A 22,004-nucleotide genomic window follows, 5' to 3' on the forward strand; every position below is an offset into this window, starting at 1 on the left:
AGACCAGCTGCGGACGGCGATCCGCAGAAGTTATTGGACAGATGGACTAGGCTACACCCTCCTATCTTCGAGGGTGAGCGTCATGAGGATGCCTAGGATTTCATTGATAGGTGCAGGGATAGACTGCACAACATGAGGATATTGGAGTCTCATGGGTTTGACTTCACTACTTTCCAGCTAGAGGGCAGGCCCGTAGATGGTGGCAGTCTTATGTTCTTAGTAGGCCAGTAGGTTCTCCTCCTATCACTTGGGGTCAGTTCACACAGTTGTTCCTCGACAGGTATATTCCACCCTTTGAGAGGGAAGAGCTACGGTATCAGCTTAAGCAGCTTGAGTAGGGTCAGATGTCTGTGACCGACTATGAGGTGAGGTTTTCTGAGTTATCCCACCATGCATTGATGATACTTCCTACTGATGCAAAGAGGGTGCGGAGGTTCGTTGCAGGGTTGCATTCTGGCATTAGGGCCAACATAGCCCGAGAGGTGGAGATGGGGACTCCTTATCAGCTAGTGGTGGAGATTGTTTGGAGGATTGAGGGCTATCATCTGAGAGGTAGGGAGCAGATGCAGCAAGACAAGAGGGCTAGATTCTCCGGAGAGTTCAGAGGTGCCCCGACTAGGGGCAGAGGTCAGTTTGGGAGGGGTCAGCCTAGTAGGCCCCCATATTCAGCACCACCACCTCCTCGAGGTGTTCCAGCGCGCCCCTATTTCAGCGCCATGCCAGAGAGTTCTTACTGCCCGCCAGCTATTCAGGGTTCTTCCAGTGACTATTCAGGTCCCCAGGTTCTTCTGGTTCCTATTTCAGTGCTATGCCAGAGAGTTCATACCATCCACCGTGATAACAACTAGGTCGGGAATCCAAATTAGAGTAAGAATTTGAGAAGTAAATGCGGAAGCAATAACAACAAGGAATTAAACAACTAGAATTAAAGAGATGAAAATAAAGGATATGAGAAGAATTCAAGGAAAGAATTCCAAGAACTTCCAAGAACGTAAGTTCTATAGCCTTGACAAGATCAAAGTAACAACGTCTTGATTTATGGAACAAAACAAACGCCTTTACTTAAAAAGCAAATCAAAACAATAGATTCGGATCTTGACCACTTTACGAGTAACTTGAGACAACAATTAATAACTAGTATTAATCGCCTTCTAAGAATACCACAAAGGAATCAAAGATATCATAAAAGAGAAGTAATCTTACTACCTTGAACTAAGAACTAGTAAAGGTTGAAAGATAAATCTCAAAGCACAAGTAACAAAGGTTCAAAAGAACTCTCAAAGTATGATATACTTAATCAATAAATGTTGTGTCTTATGAATGAGAAGAACTCCTTATTTATAGGAGTTAAAAGCACTTAAAATAATGTAGGGGGTTGCTAAAAAGTCATCTAAATTAGGTAGGGGGCTGCTAGGGGTCACAATAGCCATCAAACTTAGGTAGGTGGCTCCTAAGGGGTAACAAAAGCCATCAAAATTAAGTGGGGGGCGGCCAAATCCTTTTGGGGCAGATTTGGGCCTTAAAACTATTAGTTTGGGCCATTGGTTTGGACTCCAATTGGGCTCCTTTTGAAACACCCCCTTTTGGACCTCTTTTAAGGTCATTTTGAGCCTTATTGGTGGACTTCAAGGGCTGATTTGGTAACCCAATCTTCCTCCTCTTGGACTTCAATTTGGACTACCAAATAATTGTAAAACTTGGACAATTCATCTCCTTTGGGCTTGAGCTCTTCCTCTACAATTAAAAGCTTCTTTATTTGCCATTGAAGTCTAGCAACCTTAGCTTGCAACTCTTTAGCTTGAGATCTTGTAAATGGCCTTGGAGCTTCCAAAACTCTATCATCTCTATCATTGTCCTTAACTATATCCTTGTTCTTGATGCTATCATTCCCCCCTTCTTGAAAAGAATTCGTCCTCGAATTCGATCCTACATCAAACAAAGATAAGTCAGCAACATTAAATGTGGCACTTACTTGGAACTCACCAGGAAGGTCCAACTTGTAAGCATTGTCCCCAATCCTTTCAAGGACTTGAAATGGGCCATCTCCTCTAGGATGCAACTTTGACTTCCTTTTGGAAGGAAATCTCTCCTTTCTAAAGTGAACCCAAACTAAATCTCCAGGTTTAAAAATAACTTGCTTTCGTCCCTTATTCTTTCTCAAGGCAGTTTGCTCATTTTTCTTCTCAATTGCAAGCCTTGTTTGTTCATGAATTTTTTTCATCATCTCAGCCTTTGTCCTACCATCAAGATTAGCAATATCATTAGTTTGTAATGGTAATAAATCAAGGGGAGTGAAGGGATTAAAACCATAAACAACCTCAAAAGGAGACATACCTGTAGAAGAATGGATTGTTCTATTGTAAGCAAATTCAATCATAGGTAAGTGATCTTCCCATGAAGTTAATTTACCTTTCAAAATAGCCCTCAACATGTTTCCTAAGGTTCTATTAACTACTTCAGTTTGTCCATCAGTTTGTGGGTGACAAGAAGTAGAAAACAACAATTTAGTACCTAACTTCCCCCAAAAAACACGCCAAAAGTGGCTCAAAAACTTAGCATCCCTATCACTAACAATAGTTCTAGGTATACCATGAAATTTGACAACCTCTTTTACAAAAAGATCAGCAACATGTGAGGCATCATTAGTCTTTAAACAAGGAATAAAATGAGCCATTTTGGAGAACCTATCTACCACAACAAAAATACTATCCTTACCATATCTTGTTCTAGGCAAACCTAACACAAAATCCATGGAAATATCAATCCAAGGCGAAGTAGGAACAGGTAATGGCGTGTAAAGACCATGTGGTAACACTTTAGATTTAGCTTGTTTACATTCCAAACACTGTGCGCACATTCTTTCAACATCTTTTCTCATTCCAGGCCAAAAGAAATTTTCGGCCAGTATGTCTAGTGTCTTTGGGACTCCAAAGTGTCCCATAAGCCCTCCACAATGTGCTTCCCTTACAAATACTTCACGTAAAGAGCAATTAGGAATACACAACTTATTTTCCTTAAAGAGAAAGCCATCTTGGAGGTTAAACCTCTCAAAAGGACTCAACTTACAATCTGCAAAAATTTTGCCAAAATCAACATCATTAGCATAAAGTCCCTTGATTTGATCAAAACCCATTAATTTAGAAGTCAGGGTAGAAACTAAGATATACCTCCTTGAAAGTGCATCAGCAACAACATTTTCTTTCCCTTGTTTGTAAGAAATTACATAAGGAAACGTTTCAATGAATTCAACCCACTTAGCATGCCTTCTACTAAGCTTACCTTGACTCTTCAAGTATTTCAAGGATTCATGATCAGTTTTAATGACAAACTCTCTTGGCCACAGGTAATGTTGCCATGTGGCTAAAGCCCTTACCAAAGCATATAGCTCTTTGTCATAAGTGGAATAGTTCAATGTGGCTCCACTTAACTTTTCACTAAAGTAGGCAATAGGTTTAGAATCTTGCATCAAAACAGCACCTATTCCTTTGCCCGAAGCATCACATTCAATTTCAAAAGATTTAGAAAAATCAGGCAATTGTAACAATGGAGCAGAACATAACTTTTCTTTCAACAAGTTAAAAGCATCATCTTGTTCTTTTCCCCATTTAAAAATCTTATCCTTTTTAATAACTTCAGTTAAAGGAGAAGCAATGGTACTAAAGTCTCTCACAAACCTCCTATAAAAACTAGCAAGTCCATGAAAACTCCTAACTTCAGTTACACTCTTAGGTTTAGGCCATTCTTTTATTGCTTTGATTTTCTCTTCATCAACCTCAACTCCTTTAGAACTAACTACAAAACCCAAGAAAATCACACGATCCACATAAAAAGTACACTTTTTAAGATTAGCAAATAAAAATTGCTTTCTAAGAACTTCAAAAACTTGTTTTAGGTGTTCTACATGCTCTTCTAAAGTGTTAGAAAAGACCAAGATATCATCGAAGTACACCACAACAAATTTTCCATGAAAATCCTTAAAAACATGATTCATTAATCTCATGAAAGTGCTAGGTGCATTAGTCAAGCCGAAAGGCATAACTAACCACTCATAAAGCCCATATTTGGTCTTAAAAGCAGTTTTCCATTCATCTCCAGGATTCATTCGAATCTGATGGTAACCACTTTTTAGATCAATTTTAGAAAAGATTTTGGATCCATGTAATTGATCCAACATGTCATCAAGACGAGGAATAGGGTGGCGATACTTTACCGTAATCTTGTTGATTGCTCTACAATCCACGCACATCCTCCAAGTTCCATCCTTTTTTGGTACCAATAGGACGGGAACCGAGCAAGGGCTCATGCTCTCTCTCACAAAACCTTTCTCAAGCAACTCCTCAACTTGCCTTTGAAGTTCTTTTGTCTCTTCTGGATTACTCCTATAGGCTGGCCTATTTGGGATTTGTGATCCAGGTACAAAATCAATTTGATGCTCAATGCCACGTAAAGGTGGCAATCCATTAGGAATATCTTCTGGAAAGACATCTTCAAAATCCTGCAAAAGAGAAGAAATACTACTTGGCAAAGAAGAAGTTAGCAACTCAGAATTAATCAAAGTCTCTTTGTAAGTAAGTAGTATTATGGGCAGCCCCTCTTTTCTTGCATTTAAACACTCTTTGGTTTTTATATAAAAACTCTCTTTTTTTCTTTCCTTAACCTCTTTCCTCTCACCAAGACTGTCTATTTTTTCATTCAAACCCTTTTTTATCTCTTCTCTCAAATTGCTGCCCTCTCTCTCATTAGGTAGTTCTACATCATCTTCATCACTCACATCTCCCTCTTCTTCTCCCTCACCTTTTTCACTCTCATATCCTCCATCTTCTCTAAGAATGATGTTTCTTCTACTTGGACATTCATGCATCATATGTCCCCTTCCTTTACATTTATGACATTGAATAGAACTAGAAGGTGTAAAAGGTTTAGGGTTAAAGGTTTTACCTCCCTCTTTGTTCTCAAATTTACCTTTACCCTTGTCTTCTTGAGGTCTAGAAGAACTCTTCATCTCATGATATGGCCATGGCTTCTTGGAGATGGTGCTTGTCCGACCTTTCCACGAGCTAGTCTGCTTTCTTTTATTTTGATTTTCTATCTTTACAGACAAATCAACTAACTCATCTATTGTTACATATTGTTGTAATTCTACTACATCAGCTATTTCCTTATTTAAACCATTTAAAAACCTAGCCATTGTAGCCTCTTCTTCCTCTGTACAATTAGCTTGGATCATAGCCATATCCATAGCCTTAAAGTACTCATCCACAGACATGGACCCTTGCTTCAATGTTTGAAGACGTTGTTGTAGCTCTCTTTGAAAGTGTGATGGCACGAATCTCTTCCTCATCACCCTCTTCATCTCAGCCCAAGTAGCAACTGGTGCTTGTCCTTCTTGCAATCTGTCCCTAGCAAGCTTTTTCCACCAAATAGCAGCATAGTCAGAAAACTCAACAACAGCAAGTTTAACTTTCTTACCCTCAGAGTAGTTGTGACAATCAAAGATGGCTTCAACCTTTCTCTCCCAATCAAGGTACAAGTCTGGGTCCCTTGCTCCCTTGAATGATGGCATCTTCATCTTTATACTACTTATATTGTCATCTTCTACTCTACCTCTTTGTCCCCTCCTATCTCTTCCCACCCTATCAAAATCAATATCATTAAAATCATCTATAGGGTTTTCTTGATTTACAATGGGAGCATGGGGTACATTTCTCCTAGCTTGGGGTCTAACATTATTTTCCCTCCTAAGTTCAGCTATTGTATCATTTTGATCAGCAATGGTATCCCTCATCTCTTGGAGTTGCAAATTCAACCTTTCAAATTGTTGATGCATAGCTTGCAAGGTAAAATCATTTCTTGCTTTGATTTCAGCTTCTTGGAGAACCCTTCGTTCATCATCACTACCTGTATGCGACATCTTTAAAAAAAAAAGTGCAAACTGTATCACAAAAATTAGCTCTCTTTTTTTTTCGGAATAACCTTTGAACAAAATACTTTGTAGATTTATAAATAAACCCAACTCGTATGAAATTCTTAGTAGTAGAATTCAGATTTTTTGGGAACTAATGAAAGAAAAACCAAATCCTAGAACTATTAGGTTCGGTTGAAACATGACGCGAACAAAAAGGAAAGGATTATATGTTTAGATTAGAAAGAGTAAGAAAATCTAAGATCCCCTCTTCTTGTTTCCTTTGTTAATTTTTGGTAACAAATTAGATACAAAAGAAATATCCCGGAGAGCACCCAATTCTATTTTTTGTTCTAAAAACTGATTTTCATTTTTTAAATTTTTTTTTTCTTTTCTTTGCTTTGCTCTTAGTATTCAAGAAATCCCAAGACTTACCAAGAACGAAATCTTGATAAAAACCGCTCTGATACCACTTGATAACAACTAGGTCGGGAATCCAAATTAGAGTAAGAATTTGAGAAGTAAATGCGGAAGCAATAACAACAAGGAATTAAACAACTAGAATTAAAGAGATGAAAATAAAGGATATGAGAAGAATTCAAGGAAAGAATTCCAAGAACTTCCAAGAACGTAAGTTCTATAGCCTTGACAAGATCAAAGTAACAACGTCTTGATTTATGGAACAAAACAAACGCCTTTACTTAAAAAGCAAATCAAAACAATAGATTCGGATCTTGACCACTTTACGAGTAACTTGAGACAACAATTAATAACTAGTATTAATCGCCTTCTAAGAATACCACAAAGGAATCAAAGATATCATAAAAGAGAAGTAATCTTACTACCTTGAACTAAGAACTAGTAAAGGTTGAAAGATAAATCTCAAAGCACAAGTAACAAAGGTTCAAAAGAACTCTCAAAGTATGATATACTTAATCAATAAATGTTGTGTCTTATGAATGAGAAGAACTCCTTATTTATAGGAGTTAAAAGCACTTAAAATAATGTAGGGGGTTGCTAAAAAGTCATCTAAATTAGGTAGGGGGCTGCTAGGGGTCACAATAGCCATCAAACTTAGGTAGGTGGCTCCTAAGGGGTAACAAAAGCCATCAAAATTAAGTGGGGGGCGGCCAAATCCTTTTGGGGCAGATTTGGGCCTTAAAACTATTAGTTTGGGCCATTGGTTTGGACTCCAATTGGGCTCCTTTTGAAACACCCCCTTTTGGACCTCTTTTAAGGTCATTTTGAGCCCTATTGGTGGACTTCAAGGGCTGATTTGGTAACCCAATCTTCCTCCTCTTGGACTTCAATTTGGACTACCAAATAATTGTAAAACTTGGACAATTCATCTCCTTTGGGCTTGAGCTCTTCCTCTACAATTAAAAGCTTCTTTATTTGCCATTGAAGTCTAGCAACCTTAGCTTGCAACTCTTTAGCTTGAGATCTTGTAAATGGCCTTGGAGCTTCCAAAACTCTATCATCTCTATCATTGTCCTTAACTATATCCTTGTTCTTGATGCTATCACACCGGCTATTCAGGCTTCTTCTAATGGGTCTACAGGCCATCAGGGTCAGACATCAGGGCAGCAGGTCGCTGCACCGCGGGGTTGTTTTTAGTGCGAAAACCTTGGTCACATGAGGAGATACTGCCCCAGGCTTCGGGGCAAGGCAGTACAGCAAAGTCAACAACCCATGATTACAGCACCGGTTGCCCAGCCGCCTAAAGGCGGGGGGACAGACTGGCAGGGGCCATCCTAAAGGTGGAGGCTAGATAGGGAGAGGTCAACCAGCTACTGCTCAGTCGGGTGAAGGCCAGCCAGCCGGCACTCCAGCCAGCCGGCACTCCAGCCAGATTCTATGCTGTTCCGGCCAGACTAGATGCATTAGCCTCAGATGTCGTTATCACATGTACTATTTCTGTCTGCGGTAGGGATACTTCAGTGCTATTTGATCCAAGGTCTACCTATTCATATGTGTCATCTCTGTTTGCTCATTTCCTAGATATTTTTCGTGAGCCCTTGGGTACTCTCGTTCATGTGTCCACTCCTGTGGGCGATTTTGTGGTTGTGGACCGGATCTACCGTTCCTGTGTGGTCACATTTTGTGGTTTCGTGACTAGAGCAGATCTCATGATGCTTGATATGACCGACTTTGAGGTCATCCTGGGCATGGATTGGTTATCCCCATACCACGCCATCCTAGATTGCCATTCTAAGACTGTTACATTAGCAGCCAGAGTTGCCAAGGCTGGAGTGGAAGTGTTCCTCAGTTAATACATCTAGTCGGGTTATCTCTTTTCTGAAGGCTCGACATATAGATGAGAAGGGTTATTTGGCTTATTTAGCTTATGTTCGGGACACCACCGCAAAATCTTCGACGATTGATTCAGTTCCAATAGTCCGGAAGTTCGCCGATGTGTTTCCTTCTGACCTTCCTAGCATGCCACCGGATCGTGATATTGATTTCTTTATTGATTTGGCTCTAGGTACCCAGCCTATATCTATCCCACCGTACCATATGGCTCCGAAAGAGTTGAAGGAGTTGAAGGAGCAGCTTGAGGAGTTGTTGGCAAAGTGGTTTGTTAGACCGAGTGTGTCACCTTAGGGTGCACCAATGTTGTTTGTAAAGAAGAAGGATGGGACCATGCGAATGTGCATTGATTACCGCCAGTTGAACACGGCTACCATCAAGAACAAGTACCCGTTGACGCGTATTGATGATTTGTTTGACCAGTTGTAGGGTGCTAGGGTGTTCTCTAAGATCGACTTGAGATTAGGGTAATCAGTTGAAGATTCGGGACTCAGATATTCTGAAGACTGCTTTCCGTACCAGATATGGTCATTATGAGTTTCTGGTGATGTCCTTTTGCTTGACTAATGCCCCTGCGGCGTTTATGGACTTGATGAACATGGTGTTCAAACCTTATATTGATTCCTCTGTTATTATCTTCATTGACGCATCTTGATATACTCACGTAGCCTGGGAGAGCACGAGCAACATTTGAGAGTAGTGCTTCAGACCTTACGAGAGCAGAAACTATATGCTAAGTTCTCCAAGTGTGAGTTTTGGCTAGAGTCAGTGGCATTCTTGGGCATATTGTGTCAGGAGATGGGTATTAAGGTGGATCCCAAGAAGATTGAGGCAATTTAGAGTTGGCCACGTCCTACTTTAGTGACCGAGATCAGGAGTTTCCTGGGGTTAGCAGGTTATTACCGTCGATTCGTGCAGGGTTTTTCATCTATTGCACATCACCTCTGACTAGATTGACCCAGAAGGGTGCTCCCTTCCGTTGGTCCGATGATTGTGAGACGGGCTTTTAGTAGCTTAAGGCAGCTTTGACTACAGCACCGGTTCTTGTGTTGTCTTCCGGTTCAGGGATGTATATGGTATATTGTGACACTTCACGCATCGGCTTGGGATGTGTGTTGATGCAGGATGGGCGAGTTATTGCATATGCTTCGTGTCAGCTAAAGATTCATGAGAAGAACTACCATGTGCACGACTTGGAGTTAGTAGCGATTGTTCATGCTCTTAAGATATGGAGGCATTATCTGTATGGGGTGTCCTATGAGGTTTACACTAATCATTGCAGCTTGCAGCATTTGTTCAAGCAGAGGGATCTTAATTTGAGGCAGTGTAGATGGATTGAGTTACTAAAGGATTATGACATCACCATTTTTTATCATCCGTGCAAGGCAAATGTGGTCGCGGATGCCTTGAGTAGGAAAACAGAGAGTTTGGTAGCTTGGCATTCATTTCAGCGGAGGAGAGGCCACTAGCTTTGGACATTTAGTCCTTGGCTAACAGACTTGTGAGGTTGGACATTCAGAGCCCAGCCGAGTCCTTGCATGTGTTGTTGCTCGGTTTTCACTTTTGGGGCAGATCAAGGCTCGGCAGTTCGATGATCCGCATTTGGCAGTTCTCAGAGAGACGGTGCTACAGGGTAGTGCCAAAGGAGGTTTCTATTGGGGAGGATGGTGTTCTACGACTCCAGGGTCGCCTATGTGTTCCTAATGTTGATAGCTTGAGGGAGAGGATTCTAGAGGAGGCACACAGTTCACGATATTCCATTCATCCGGGTGCTACGAAGATGTATCGTGACCTAAGACAGCATTATTGGTGGCAGTGAATGAAGAAAGACATAGTTGAGTATGTGGCTCGGTGTTTGAATTGTCAGTAGGTTAAGTATGAGCACCAGAGGCCAGGACTATTGCAGCAGATGCCAATACCTGAGTGGAAGTGGGAGCACATTACTATGGACTTCGTAGTCGGGTTGCCGCGGACATTGCGGAAGTTTGATGCAGCTTGGATCATTGTCGATAGGTTGACCAAGTCGGCCCACTTTATTCCAGTGGTGACTACTTATACTTCAGAGAGGTTGGCTACATTCGGGAGATAGTTTGGTTGCACGGTGTGCCCGTTTCCATCATATCAAATAAAGGACCTCAGTTCACTTTGCATTTCTGGAGAGCTGTTCAGAGTGAGTTGGGGACCCGTGTAGAGCTCAGCTGTAGCACAGCATTCCATCCTCAGAATGACAGACAGTCAGAGCGAACAATTCAGATTTTGGAGGACATGCTTAGGGCATGTGTGATTTACTTTGGAGGACAGTGGGATCAGTTCTTGCCTTTGGCCAAGTTTGCTTACAACATCAGCTATCAGTCCAGCATTGAGATGGCTCCATTTGAGGCTTTATATGGTCGGCGATGTTGTTCCCCTATCGGGTGATTTGAGCCTGGTGAGGCTAAGTTATATGGTACAGACTTGGTGAAAGATGCCTTGGAAAAGGTAAAGTTGATTCAGGAAAGATTTCGCACAGCACAGTCAAGACAGAAGAGTTATGCAGATCAGAAGTCGTGTGATGTATCATTCATGGTCGGTGAGAAGGTTCTCCTGAAAGTCTCGCCGATGAAGGGTATTATGAGATTCAGGAAGAAGGGCAAGTTGAGCCCAAGATTTATTGGCCCATTTGAGGTGTTGAGGCGAGTTGGGGAGGTTGCTTATGAGTTTGCTTTACCTCCCAACTTATCGAGAGTTCATCCAGTTTTTCACGTATCTATGCTGCGGAAGTATTACGCCGACTTGTCCCATGTGTTAGACTTCAGTACTATTCAGTACTAGTTGCCATTGTTGATAGGCAGGACCACCGGTTGAGATCCAAGAGAATTTCTGCGGTAAAGGTCCAGTGGAGGGGCCAATCAGTCGAAGAGGCGACCTGGGAGTCCGAGGAGGACATGCAGAGCAGATATCCACGCTTATTCGGCACTTCAGGTATGAATCTAAACCTGTTCGAGGACGAACGTTTATTTAAGAGGTGGAGAATGTAACGACCCGACTGGTCATTTTGCTTTTTAGAACCTCGTTCCCCTAGATAAGACTTCTCGTACTTGCTTTTACTGATCGAATTGTGAGTCCAAGTCCCGAGCCAATGGTCTAGAACTTGCCGTGAATGTTTGTTGAGGCAAAATTTTGAGTGAAATTCGACTTAAGAAGTGATTATAGGCTCTCCTTGATCCAACTAATAGTCGAACAATTCCATAGCCTACCAAGGATATAATCCCTAGCTAACCCTTTTGAGCCTTAAACCTTTTTCTTTCAAGAACCAATGCTACAAGCCTATACCCATTCTAAATTATACCCTATCTTGGCCCCCAAATCGTCCCTTGAGTATTGCAAAAGTCTAAGTTTGAGGGGGAGAGACAAGAAAGGAAACAAAGTGGTAAAAGGTACAAAAGCAAAAGGAAAGGAAGGCGATGAAAAAGAAATAAAAGAAAAAGAGAAAAAGAAAGCCAATGTGCAAAGAATAAAACGGGATTCAAGACAAACAAAAGTGAAAAAGGTGTGGAAAAAAGTAGAAAAAGAAGAAATGCTGTGAATTGCATAAGAAAGAGTGACAATGTGTCTCTCTAACTCCTTGAAAAGAAGTGAAATGCTCAAAGAGTCAAAGAGAATTGTGCCAAAATGAATCAAAAAAAGTGCTTAAGGGAAGATGGAACCCATATAGACCAACAACTTTTCCTACCCTGAACCAAAAGCCTTCACATTGACTCCACAAAAGCCCTATATGATCTTGAGTTGGATGATGCTCGCATTAGTGGATACTTACATGAGGGTCAAGCATATGGTACTTAGAGCCGGACTTGTGACCTTTCCTTGAGAGAGACAAGTGAATTCCCATTAACCTATTGAGTGTGAGAGAGCTTTTTGAACCAATGTATTCGTGTGTTTGTGTTAATTAGAGAGTATGTATATATAGTAGTTCGAAACTAGGTAAATAAGGCAAGAATCACAATAGTATAGTAATTATGGAACTCAGAACCAATTAGAGCAAATCAGTACAAGTACTCCATTAATTTAAGGAATCAGTTCAAGCGGTAAGGACAAGTAACAAATAAGGAAAGAAATCAATGCACGACCAATAAGGAAAGATTTCAAATATAGTAAGTATAGGGTAAACAATTAGGGCTAAGTTCAGAAAACTCTAATTAAGGAGATAGTCAGTAAGAATAAAGTACCAATGCAGATAAGGTAGGCGAATCAATCAATTTGAATAGAAAGGGTAGGAATCGAAGGTTTAAAGGAAGGTTTTCCAATCAAACCATGAAATAGGGAATCCAGAATCAATCAAAGAGAAAGTCATGAGTCAATCTTCTAGCATATAAATAGAGTGAGATAAGAATAACCAGACATACCAAACATGAAGGTTAAATAGCACTGATAGAAAGAGGCAAGTTTTGAACAGTCAAGATGAACACAAGCACATAGAGTTGATGTAAGTTAGGCTAAGAAACTCAATAGAAACATATTCGAGGCAAGATAGTTACAGAAACTCAAATAAGAACCGGTCAGTCACAAAACCAAATGAAGAAACCTAGAAAATTAGGGCTTTCAACATAAACGAGTTAAAGATGTGATAAACTCATAGAATTAGTTAAAATAATGCAAGAAATAGAAGTTTAAACACAAAGAATCAGTTAAACAAGGTTTTAAAAAGAACTTCCAAAACCCTAGTTTTTAGAAGCAGGTGGAAAACACTTAAAATCAACGATTCTTGTAAAGAGTTCCGAGGACAGTGTAAAACATTAAAGAAACAAACTCAAATCGTCCTATATCTGTGCAGATCTAGAAGATATAGGAAGAAATTAGGGTTTCAAAAGAAACCCATATAGAGATGAAAGAACCTGACTAGAATCCTAAGGATCGTAACAAATACAGCATGATTTTGCTCGAAATCACACTGGAGTAACCAAGAACAGACAAATGACGAACCCTAAATGCAAGTCAGCATGGCCTTGGGCCCTTGAAAACCTTAGAGAAGGTAGGCATGGCATGAGAGAAGCCATTGGAGGCTTAGGAGACGATGGGAGGTCACCGAAGATGACCGGAGAAGAGAGGTCGGCGGTTGAAGGGCTAGGGTTAGGTTGAGAGTGTTTTGAGAGAGGAGAGGATCCTAGGGCGGCGGATGTGGGAAAATGGTTAGGGTTGGGTGGTCGTTTTGAATAAAAAAGGCAAGACTAAACGGGGGCTGTTGATCTAAAAGATCAACGGCCAGGATTTGATAGGTTTTGGGTCGGGTAGGTGCATTAAGGGCCTAGGTCGGGTTATTTAATCCGAAATTGGGCTGGGGTATTGGGTTTAATTGAGTCTAAATTGAAATGCAATTTGGCTAGATTTTAAATAGCCAATGTATCCCCATATAATTTATAATAAACAATAGATAATTTCTAAAAAATAATTTCCTATACTAAAATGATTTAAAATAGATATTCAACATTTTAAAAATATAGAAGGTCGATTTTATGCTTATAAATGTAATTATACATTAATAGGGCTAATATTGCAATTATATGCAAATTAGTTGTAAAAATATAAATGTAACTATAAAAATGCACTAAAAAATATTTTATCAATATTTTGGCATAAATATAGAATTTAAATGACTAAATTACCACAATAATAATTTGAGAGATAATTATTTGGGATTTAAAAAAGGGAGGAAATAAATTAATTTATAATCTTTAAAATTATAGAAAATTTATAAAAACCTTGTGCATGCTTATGTATGCATGTATGCTATTTTGAAAGTATTTATGCATATTAAAAATATATAGGGAAAAATTGGGTATCAACATGCGGCGTGCAACCCGATCCCACCAATCCACCCTTATTGCTCCTTAATATATCACCCTTATTCCTCCTGTTGCGGCGTGAAACCCGATCCCACCAGTTCATCCGTATTACTCCTATTGCGGCGCGCAACCCGATCCCACCAGACAATCACATTTCACCCTTATTCCTCCTCAATATATCATCTTTATTCCTCCTGTTGCGCCGTGCAACCCCATCCCACCATATCAGTACCAATTATAAAATAAGAACAAGTATTTCACAATTTAGCTCGAAACCCTCCACAATATTTAAGCCTCAAACCAAAGCAAGCAGAAGGCTATACAACTATGAAACTTCACTCAATTAATACTCCACAGCGAGACCAACCCAAATATACTATGAAACACCGGTAAACCAGCTTAAACAAATAACGTAACACAATGAAACTACGAAATAATTAATACCTTCAATAAAGAAAACAACATTTGACAAGAAGCAATTAGACATGGAAGCACCGATAGGCATGTAGCAGTTAAGACAGGAAGACAATATAATAGGAACGGGGAAAGAAACATGCTAAACAGATAATTTTAGCGGCGGATAAGTACTCGTCACCTCACCTATATGCCACAGACATGGATTTCACATAGTAATTAAGTTGGGGATCCCTAATCCCTCAAGTCAAAGTTAGACCAAATACTTACCTCAATCCAACGGCCAACTCAAAGCTCAATTACCGCTTTTCCTCTAGATTCCACCTCCAATCCACTCGTATCTAGTCATAATTAACTTAATAACATCAGTTATCGCTAAAGAAATCAATTCCAATGCATAATTATAGGTTTCCCAACATTTTTCCCAAAAAGTAAAAAAACTAACCCCGGGCCCGCTTGGTCAGAACCCGAAATTCGGACCAAAACCCGATTACACATTTACCCCAGAGTCCGGATATACAATTGGTTTTGGAATCCGACCTCAATTTGAGGTCTAAATCCCCAAATTTCGAAATTCCTAATTTCTATCCAAAAATCCCCAATTCCACCATGAAAACCTTAGATTCTAGGATGAAATCTTGTAAAAAGATGTAAAAGATTGAAAGAAATGAGTTAAGAATCATTTAGCTATGATTTGGGGAAGAAATAGCCTTTGAAAAATCGCCTCGTGAGGTTTAGGTTTTGAAAAATGAGGGAATGAATGAAAAATCTCGTCTAAGTCCAAACTTATCAGCTGTAGATGTCACATTTGCGATCTGAGCTTCGCATTTGCGAAGCTCGCAAATGCGAGAAAAGTATCACAAATGCGAACTCCTCGCATTTCTGCAGCCATCGCAAATGCGAACATTTTATCGTAAATGCGATCCCTGGCTTCTGCAAATGCGGACTTATTCTTCGCAATTGAAGCTACCCAGTCCCTGCCTAGGCTCGCATTTGCGAGCCAGTCTGTAGACCTGAAGCATACCAGCAAAACTTTTTAAGTCTAAATCACTCCTTAGCCTATCTAAAGCTCACTGAGCCCTCGGGGCTCCAAACCAATCGTGCACACAAGTCTTAAAACATCATACGAACTTGATCGTGCGATGAAAAAGTCAAATAACAGCTAGAACTACGAATTTAGCGCCAAATTGCATGAAATTTTCAAGATAGTTTCAAAACTTCTATTTTCTCAACCAAAGGTCCAAATCACGTGAAATCAGTTCCGTTTCTCACCAAATTTCACAGATAGTATAAATATCATAACGGACCTGTATCGGGCTCCAGAACCACAATACGAACCCAGTATCAACAAGATCAATTATTAACCAATTTCTTAAAACCTTTATAATTTCAGTTTCACAATTTTTATCAAAAAATTATTTCTCGGGCTAGGGACCTCGGAATTCGATTCCAGGCATAGGTCCCATATTTACTATGGACCCACCGGGACCGTCAGAATACGGGTCCGGGTCCGTTTACCCAAAATGTTGACCGAAGTCAACAAAATCAACTTTTTAGGCTAAAAATTATTATTTTGCTCAATTTTTCACATAAAAGCTTTCTGGATATACGCCCTAACTATGCACGTAAATCGAGAAAAAATAAAATGAGATTTTAAGGCCTCGGAACACGAAATTGAATTCTAAAATAGAAGATGACCTTTTGGGTCATCACACCAAGAAATATTGAAAGACTACAAAATGTTGAATTGCTTTTTTTGCCACCCAACATGACATTAAAATTTCAGCCTTGTGATGATTGGATAATAAGAGCTTTCAAGATGCATTATCGCCATAAATTTTACCGTAGGAAATTAGAAGGTTATAACGGGACAAACTGATCCAGGAAAGATTAATATTTTGGATGCTATCAATCTTGTGATCGCGGCTTGGACGACAAATGTTTAGCAAGAGACAATAGCAAATTGTTTTCGACACTGCAAAAATTCGTTCGAGGGATGAAGCCTAACGATATTCATGAACAAGGTCATGATTAATGATCTCGGTTACGGCAATAAAATGGATGTCAATTGCCTGTTAGATTACCCGGGTGAAAATGATACATGTTCGGAGGTCCAAAGCTTAGAAGAAATTATGGATACCATCGGAGAAAACAATATTGATGATGAAGTTGAAGACGATACAATACCTTTGGAATCAGTTACGAGTAAGGAAACACTTATCGCGTCTAGAACTCTTCACAATTTTTTGATACAGTTCGAGAAGACAACACCAGAACTTTTGGATGCAATAAGAAAAGTTAGATATGAGCTTCAACTAGATTTAAATTTTAAGAAAAAACAAAAAATACTAGAATTATATTTCACTAAATTGTCTTAGATATTTTTGTAATTTTAAAGAATTATTAATTTATAATATTAATAGGACCATATATTTATATAGGGGTCTTCCGAAAATATATTATCTTATTATTCTATCGAAATTGATGATTTTTTTCACTGGCCCAAGTCGGAATCGGAGAAAAATATTATCTTAAAGAGTTTATTACTTTAGCGAGTATTAATTTAGACAGGTTCTGCTGTATCTAGTCACAAGGACTAAACTCATAATTCGAAAAAAGACCAAAAATACTCCTCCCTCCGGTCCATAATAAGTAATTTTTTGGTTTTTTTTGTCCAAAATAAGTGATTTTTCCAGATTTCAAGACTGAATTAATTATTTTTTCCCTACATTATCCTTGGAGTAAATAATATTGAAGTATGTGATAGGAGTATTTATCTGAATAGCTAGTAAAAATTAATATGGTCAATTTTATTGCTAATTAATATGAAAATGTGAGTTTCTTAATATGTGCGAAAACAATAAAAAAAATTTTGCTTATTTTGAACCGGAGGAGCACTCTATTAACCATAATGAATTAATGATAATATTTTGGTAATATTTTCTGAACATAAATAAAAGATTGACAACATGTTGTGTTAGGTACAATACTGGTGTACCTTCTCTGGCCTTCCCAAATTGTCCGCTGGCTTTTCCACTCCCGTCTTTTTTTCTTCTTCACAAAATCACAACCCTCTAACAATGGCGATTCAAAGGCTTTTATCACTATTCTTTCTACTAATCTCATCTCTGCCCCTTTTAGCACAATCGCGCAGTGATACGAACCACGTGTACTCACCCTGCGCTGATGCAAAGGTGCAGAAATCAGATGGGTTTAGTTTTGGGATTGCATTTAGTTCAAGAACATCATTTTTCCTCAACAGTTCAGTTCAGTTGTCTCCTTGCGATAAAAGGCTCTCTCTTTCGTCAGCAAATTCTCAGCTTGCTGTGTTCAGACCTAGAGTGGATGAGATCTCTCTCCTTACTATCAACACTACCAACTTTTTCCCTGTATGATCGATCTTCCCCACTTTGCTCTGTCTTTTTTTCTCTCTCTATTGGGTTCAATTGCCTGAAAGTTGAGCTTTTTATTGTTTACTTATGGAAATATGGTGAAATGGGGTTAGATCTGACATGGGTTTGTTCTGGTTTTAGATTAGGTTTGTGTGTGTGTGTGTGTGGGGGGGGGGGGGGTTAAGGGAAAACGAATAGGGATGTCATTGTTCTTAATTTTGAGTTTTGATCATGTCTTAGTGAAGGTAGAAACTTATAACCAGAGTATTTTGGACATTGTCTTCCTAGAAAAAGTTCTACTCCCTCCTTAATTTATGTGAGTTGTTTGTCTAGATACAAAGTTTTAGGGAAAAAAAGAAGGGGGTTAAGGGAAAACGAATAGGGATGTCATTGTTCTTAATTTTGAGTCTTGATCATGTCTTAGTGAAGGTAGAAACTTATAACCAGAGTATTTTGGACATTGTCTTCCTAGAAAAAGTTCTACTCCCTCCTTAATTTATGTGAGTTGTTAGATACAAAGTTTTAGGGAAAAAAAGAATTTTGAAACTTGAGGTTTGAAACATACCATAGACAATTTTGTGGCCAAACGAGAAGTTTAAAGTTAAATTGTTAGCAAATATAAAATAGTGTCATTCGTTTTGGATCAGACTAAAAAGGAAAATGTAGCCTAAATTAGGACAAAGAGGGTACTTGGTAATTAGCATGTATGAAGAACTTAATGAGATTCGTCCTTTCTTCTTGGCTTTATCTTATGTTATCGTTTTTATCACATTCATTTTAAGTCAATGTTGGACGATTATTCCTAAACATCTGTTTTCTCTCTGTTTGGTTTGGCCAAATATCCCTTTATTTTTAACTCTAGAACTAGAACTGTTGAACTTTATCAGTAATATTCTTATAGTGATGAATGCTTCTTTCCTTTTCTGGAACAATATTCATCATTTTTAACTATCTGAATTTTCCATTAGTACTTGGGCATGTGCTGCTTGTTTCGTTCTTAATCTTATGTTTGCCTATCATCACTAATTCTATCTTACTCTTGTTGGTGCTGTTTGCCTAATGTCTATGCTTTAATAACAACATACCCACTATAATCCTACATAGTGGGGTCTGGGGAGGGTATTGTGTACGCAGACCTTATCCCTACCTTGTGGAGATAGAGAGGTTGTTTCCAACCGACCCTCAACTCAATGTCTATGCCTTAATGCATTTGTGAATTTTGCTTTAGGAGCCATTGGTAATGTGCAACTTATAGGTTACTAGAAAAACATCAACAAGTAAACAATTGCAATCGTTTATATAATTATTGAAAGCAATTCTGTGAAACTTATTGGTAACTTCTAATAGAAAATAGTAACAAAACATCAAGAATAAAAAAAATTCTATGCTTTAAATATTTAAAGATCTTTTTTTTATGACTGAGAAATCCATCTGGGACCAACCGCATCCTTTGAAACTCGGAGATAATGGGGCTGCCTCTCTTACCCAAGTGAGGGTAGAGCAAATGGCTTGAGAGGTTTAAGAAAGTAAAATGCGAGTCTTCAATTTTCTTTTACTTTCTCAAAAAATGAAATTTGAGTCTTGAGCTTGATTAGTCAAGCCTTTGTTCCTCTTTGGCCACAATCTGGGAATTACAAGATACACGCCCATCATGCGAAAATATTAAGGCAATTTCATTAATTGGGTTCTCCATTTACTTGGTGAGCTAACTTTAAATTTTGGGGTGAACTTAGTCTTTTTCATAACACGGGTTCTCCACTTTAGTTGGAGATATAACTTTAAATTTGGGGCAATAGTACCTGACTGGTCATCTATGAAGCTGTCTTTTGGCCTTGCGATGCCTTTTCCTTGTGTGCTACTTGACCCCTTGACTTGATATCACTGCAAATGAAGCAGCAAACTTCTGACAGGGGTTCTGGAGTTTTGCATCATGACTGACCTTCCGAGGGCTCTCATCTTCTGGATTTGTTCCCTCATCTGCAGCTCGTACTCTTCATTGAACGCCTTACAGCAACCTCTATCTGCTGCATTATTTTTGTTACGTTGAGACAAAGCAGAGCTACTGGATTCCTGTATCGGGCTTTTATCTGGACAGGCCAATAATGCTGCCGTCTTGGCTTACTTGTAGCCTATATTGCTTGGACTCTCCTAAACTGTGGCCGGGTGCGTGTCGAATCCTCCAAAAGTAGTGCAATTTTGGAGGATCCGACATGGATGTGGCAGTATTTTGGAAAGTCCGCGCAAGGTAGCTTGTAGCTTCTGCTTGCTGATTTGAATATTTAAAAGTCATATTTCACCTTATATATGATAGGGATGGATGGAGTAGTGCTTAGTGGTCCTTAACCTTTCCTTTTGTCTAGTAGAAAGGTGTAGTGAGGAAGCAATATGATATGCTTCACCTTCTACCCCTCTATTCTACTTAGTGTGTTTCGGGGTTCATAGCAAGGTGAGTTTGGCGCTTGAAATGTGAATCATTTCAAATACCCAGTACCAACTCATGCACTAGATCACGGGCTTCCAAACTGTAACTTGTAGAAACTAAAGGATCTGTTAATGATGTCAACACTGTGGAATACATTCCAACGCTTTACATTCTAGTAGATTCGACTTTTATCTTGGAAGGTGTGTCTAAGCTTCCCCCCCCCCCCCCTTCTTCCCACACACAAACAATTGTTGCGGTTCTCTTTTATCATTGAAGTTTTCTTCTTTCAATAAAGGAGGCAATTCATTTTGCAATTGTGTATCTAAACCCCCCCTGCTGCAGGCTTGAGAACCCTCTTATTTTCCCCTTTTTTCTTTTCTTGTTTATTTTATGGGAGAGGGTGGGAATTGGAATAAGGGGAGTGCTCTATTTACTGTTTCTTATCTGAGTGAGAAGGACTCTTGTATTAGTGTGCTTCTTCTCCTCTCTAGTCTGTTTTAGCTCTGTTTTTTAGCTAGAGACAACTGTTTATTTTTCAACCGTTACAGAAAACATATGCAAAAATGCATCTTTACTTTCAATACCCTTCTGCATTCTGCAATTTATGAAGCTCATCCGTACCTCTTCCTTGTGTAATGGTTGTGTATTTCCATCCTCCAATTTTCTTACCTGGGGATGGTTCGTTTTTCTATATTCATATGCATCTTCTGACCTCCGATGTTTCTTCTACTGTACTACAGGATTCTTATGGAGGCTACATGGTTGCATTTGCTGGTCGGAAATATGCTGCTAGGTCTTTGCCTGCTTTTGTTGCTAATAATACATTCACTGTAACAAGCTTTACTCTGGTAAGTGAAATTGCTGTCTACAAGATCTTGATGTTACATCGGTTGATTAGATATCTAATAACAAGAATATGGTGTTCTTGTTTGATATAGGTACTTGAATTCAAAAAGGGTAGGCTGGAAAATTTGTATTGGAAGAGAGATGGCTGCTCATCTTGCTCAGGCAACTCTAACTTTGTGTGCCTCAACGATCAGGATTGTGCTATCAGGACTAACAACTGCAAGAATCGAGGTGGCAATGTTGATTGTAGCCTTGGAATACAACTTACATTTTCTGGTACCGATAAGCATGAATCTGTTTTCAATTCATGGTTTGAAGTGAAGAATCTTCGTCAGTACTCTCTGTATGGCCTATATTCCAATCTCAGGAGTTCTCTCACAGATCAATACAACAAATTCTTCTGATTGTTTTTTAATGTTTGTATGTAGAGTTGTATTTTGTAATTTACTTGTTTGAAAGTGCCTTTTTTTTTTAACATCCCGAGTGTTTTCTGAATATCTTGATGGCTTTTGTAATTTGTTATATACTTGTATCCATTTGTCAACGGTTCTCTTCATATTTTGTCTAAAGTATGGTTGAGATGACCTGTTAACTTCTGTTTTTAGTGTTTGGTTAATTAATTATTTTTTCTTGTGCTCACAATAGTTATTGATCTTTGGTTTTTCCTGGTTAATTTCATAAGTTGTCCGATGGTTACTCTACCAACCAATATCTGGTGATCGAACTCATGACGTGACTTGTGGACTTGCATTTTGACTAATCTCGAGTAGCATGCCATTTTCCAGTAAGATGTTTTTTCTATGTAGTTCAAGAAACTGAATCAAACTATTAAACTCAAAAGAGTCTAGAACCTAATTGTGGTTCTTTTGGACACAAGTGACCGAAATATGTGTAAAAAA

At 39.0% G+C, this 22,004-nt stretch overlaps 1 protein-coding gene across 1 annotated transcript; it reads left to right on the plus strand.

The window, feature by feature from the left end:
- Positions 1-17,400: 17,400 nt before the first annotated feature.
- On the plus strand, positions 17,401-21,747 carry LOC104229791 (uncharacterized). Its single transcript, XM_009782489.2, has 3 exons — positions 17,401-17,834; positions 21,000-21,107; positions 21,198-21,747. The coding sequence occupies exons 1-3, from the start codon at positions 17,526-17,528 to the stop codon at positions 21,507-21,509; spliced, it is 729 nt and encodes a 242-aa protein (XP_009780791.1). The 5' UTR covers positions 17,401-17,525; the 3' UTR covers positions 21,510-21,747.
- Positions 21,748-22,004: the final 257 nt, after the last annotated feature.

This window comes from Nicotiana sylvestris, chromosome 12, assembly GCF_000393655.2.
Source record: "Nicotiana sylvestris chromosome 12, ASM39365v2, whole genome shotgun sequence".
Classification (NCBI taxonomy): domain Eukaryota; kingdom Viridiplantae; phylum Streptophyta; class Magnoliopsida; order Solanales; family Solanaceae; genus Nicotiana; species Nicotiana sylvestris.

Bases quoted from the DNA above. Each gene is read 5' to 3' on its own strand.
- LOC104229791 (XM_009782489.2), top strand. From the start codon at position 17,526: ATGGCGATTCAAAGGCTTTTATCACTATTCTTTCTACTAATCTCATCT. The intron at 17,835-20,999 runs GTATGATCGATC...ACTGTACTACAG, and splicing joins ACACTACCAACTTTTTCCCT to GATTCTTATGGAGGCTACAT. The intron at 21,108-21,197 runs GTAAGTGAAATT...TGTTTGATATAG, and splicing joins CTGTAACAAGCTTTACTCTG to GTACTTGAATTCAAAAAGGG.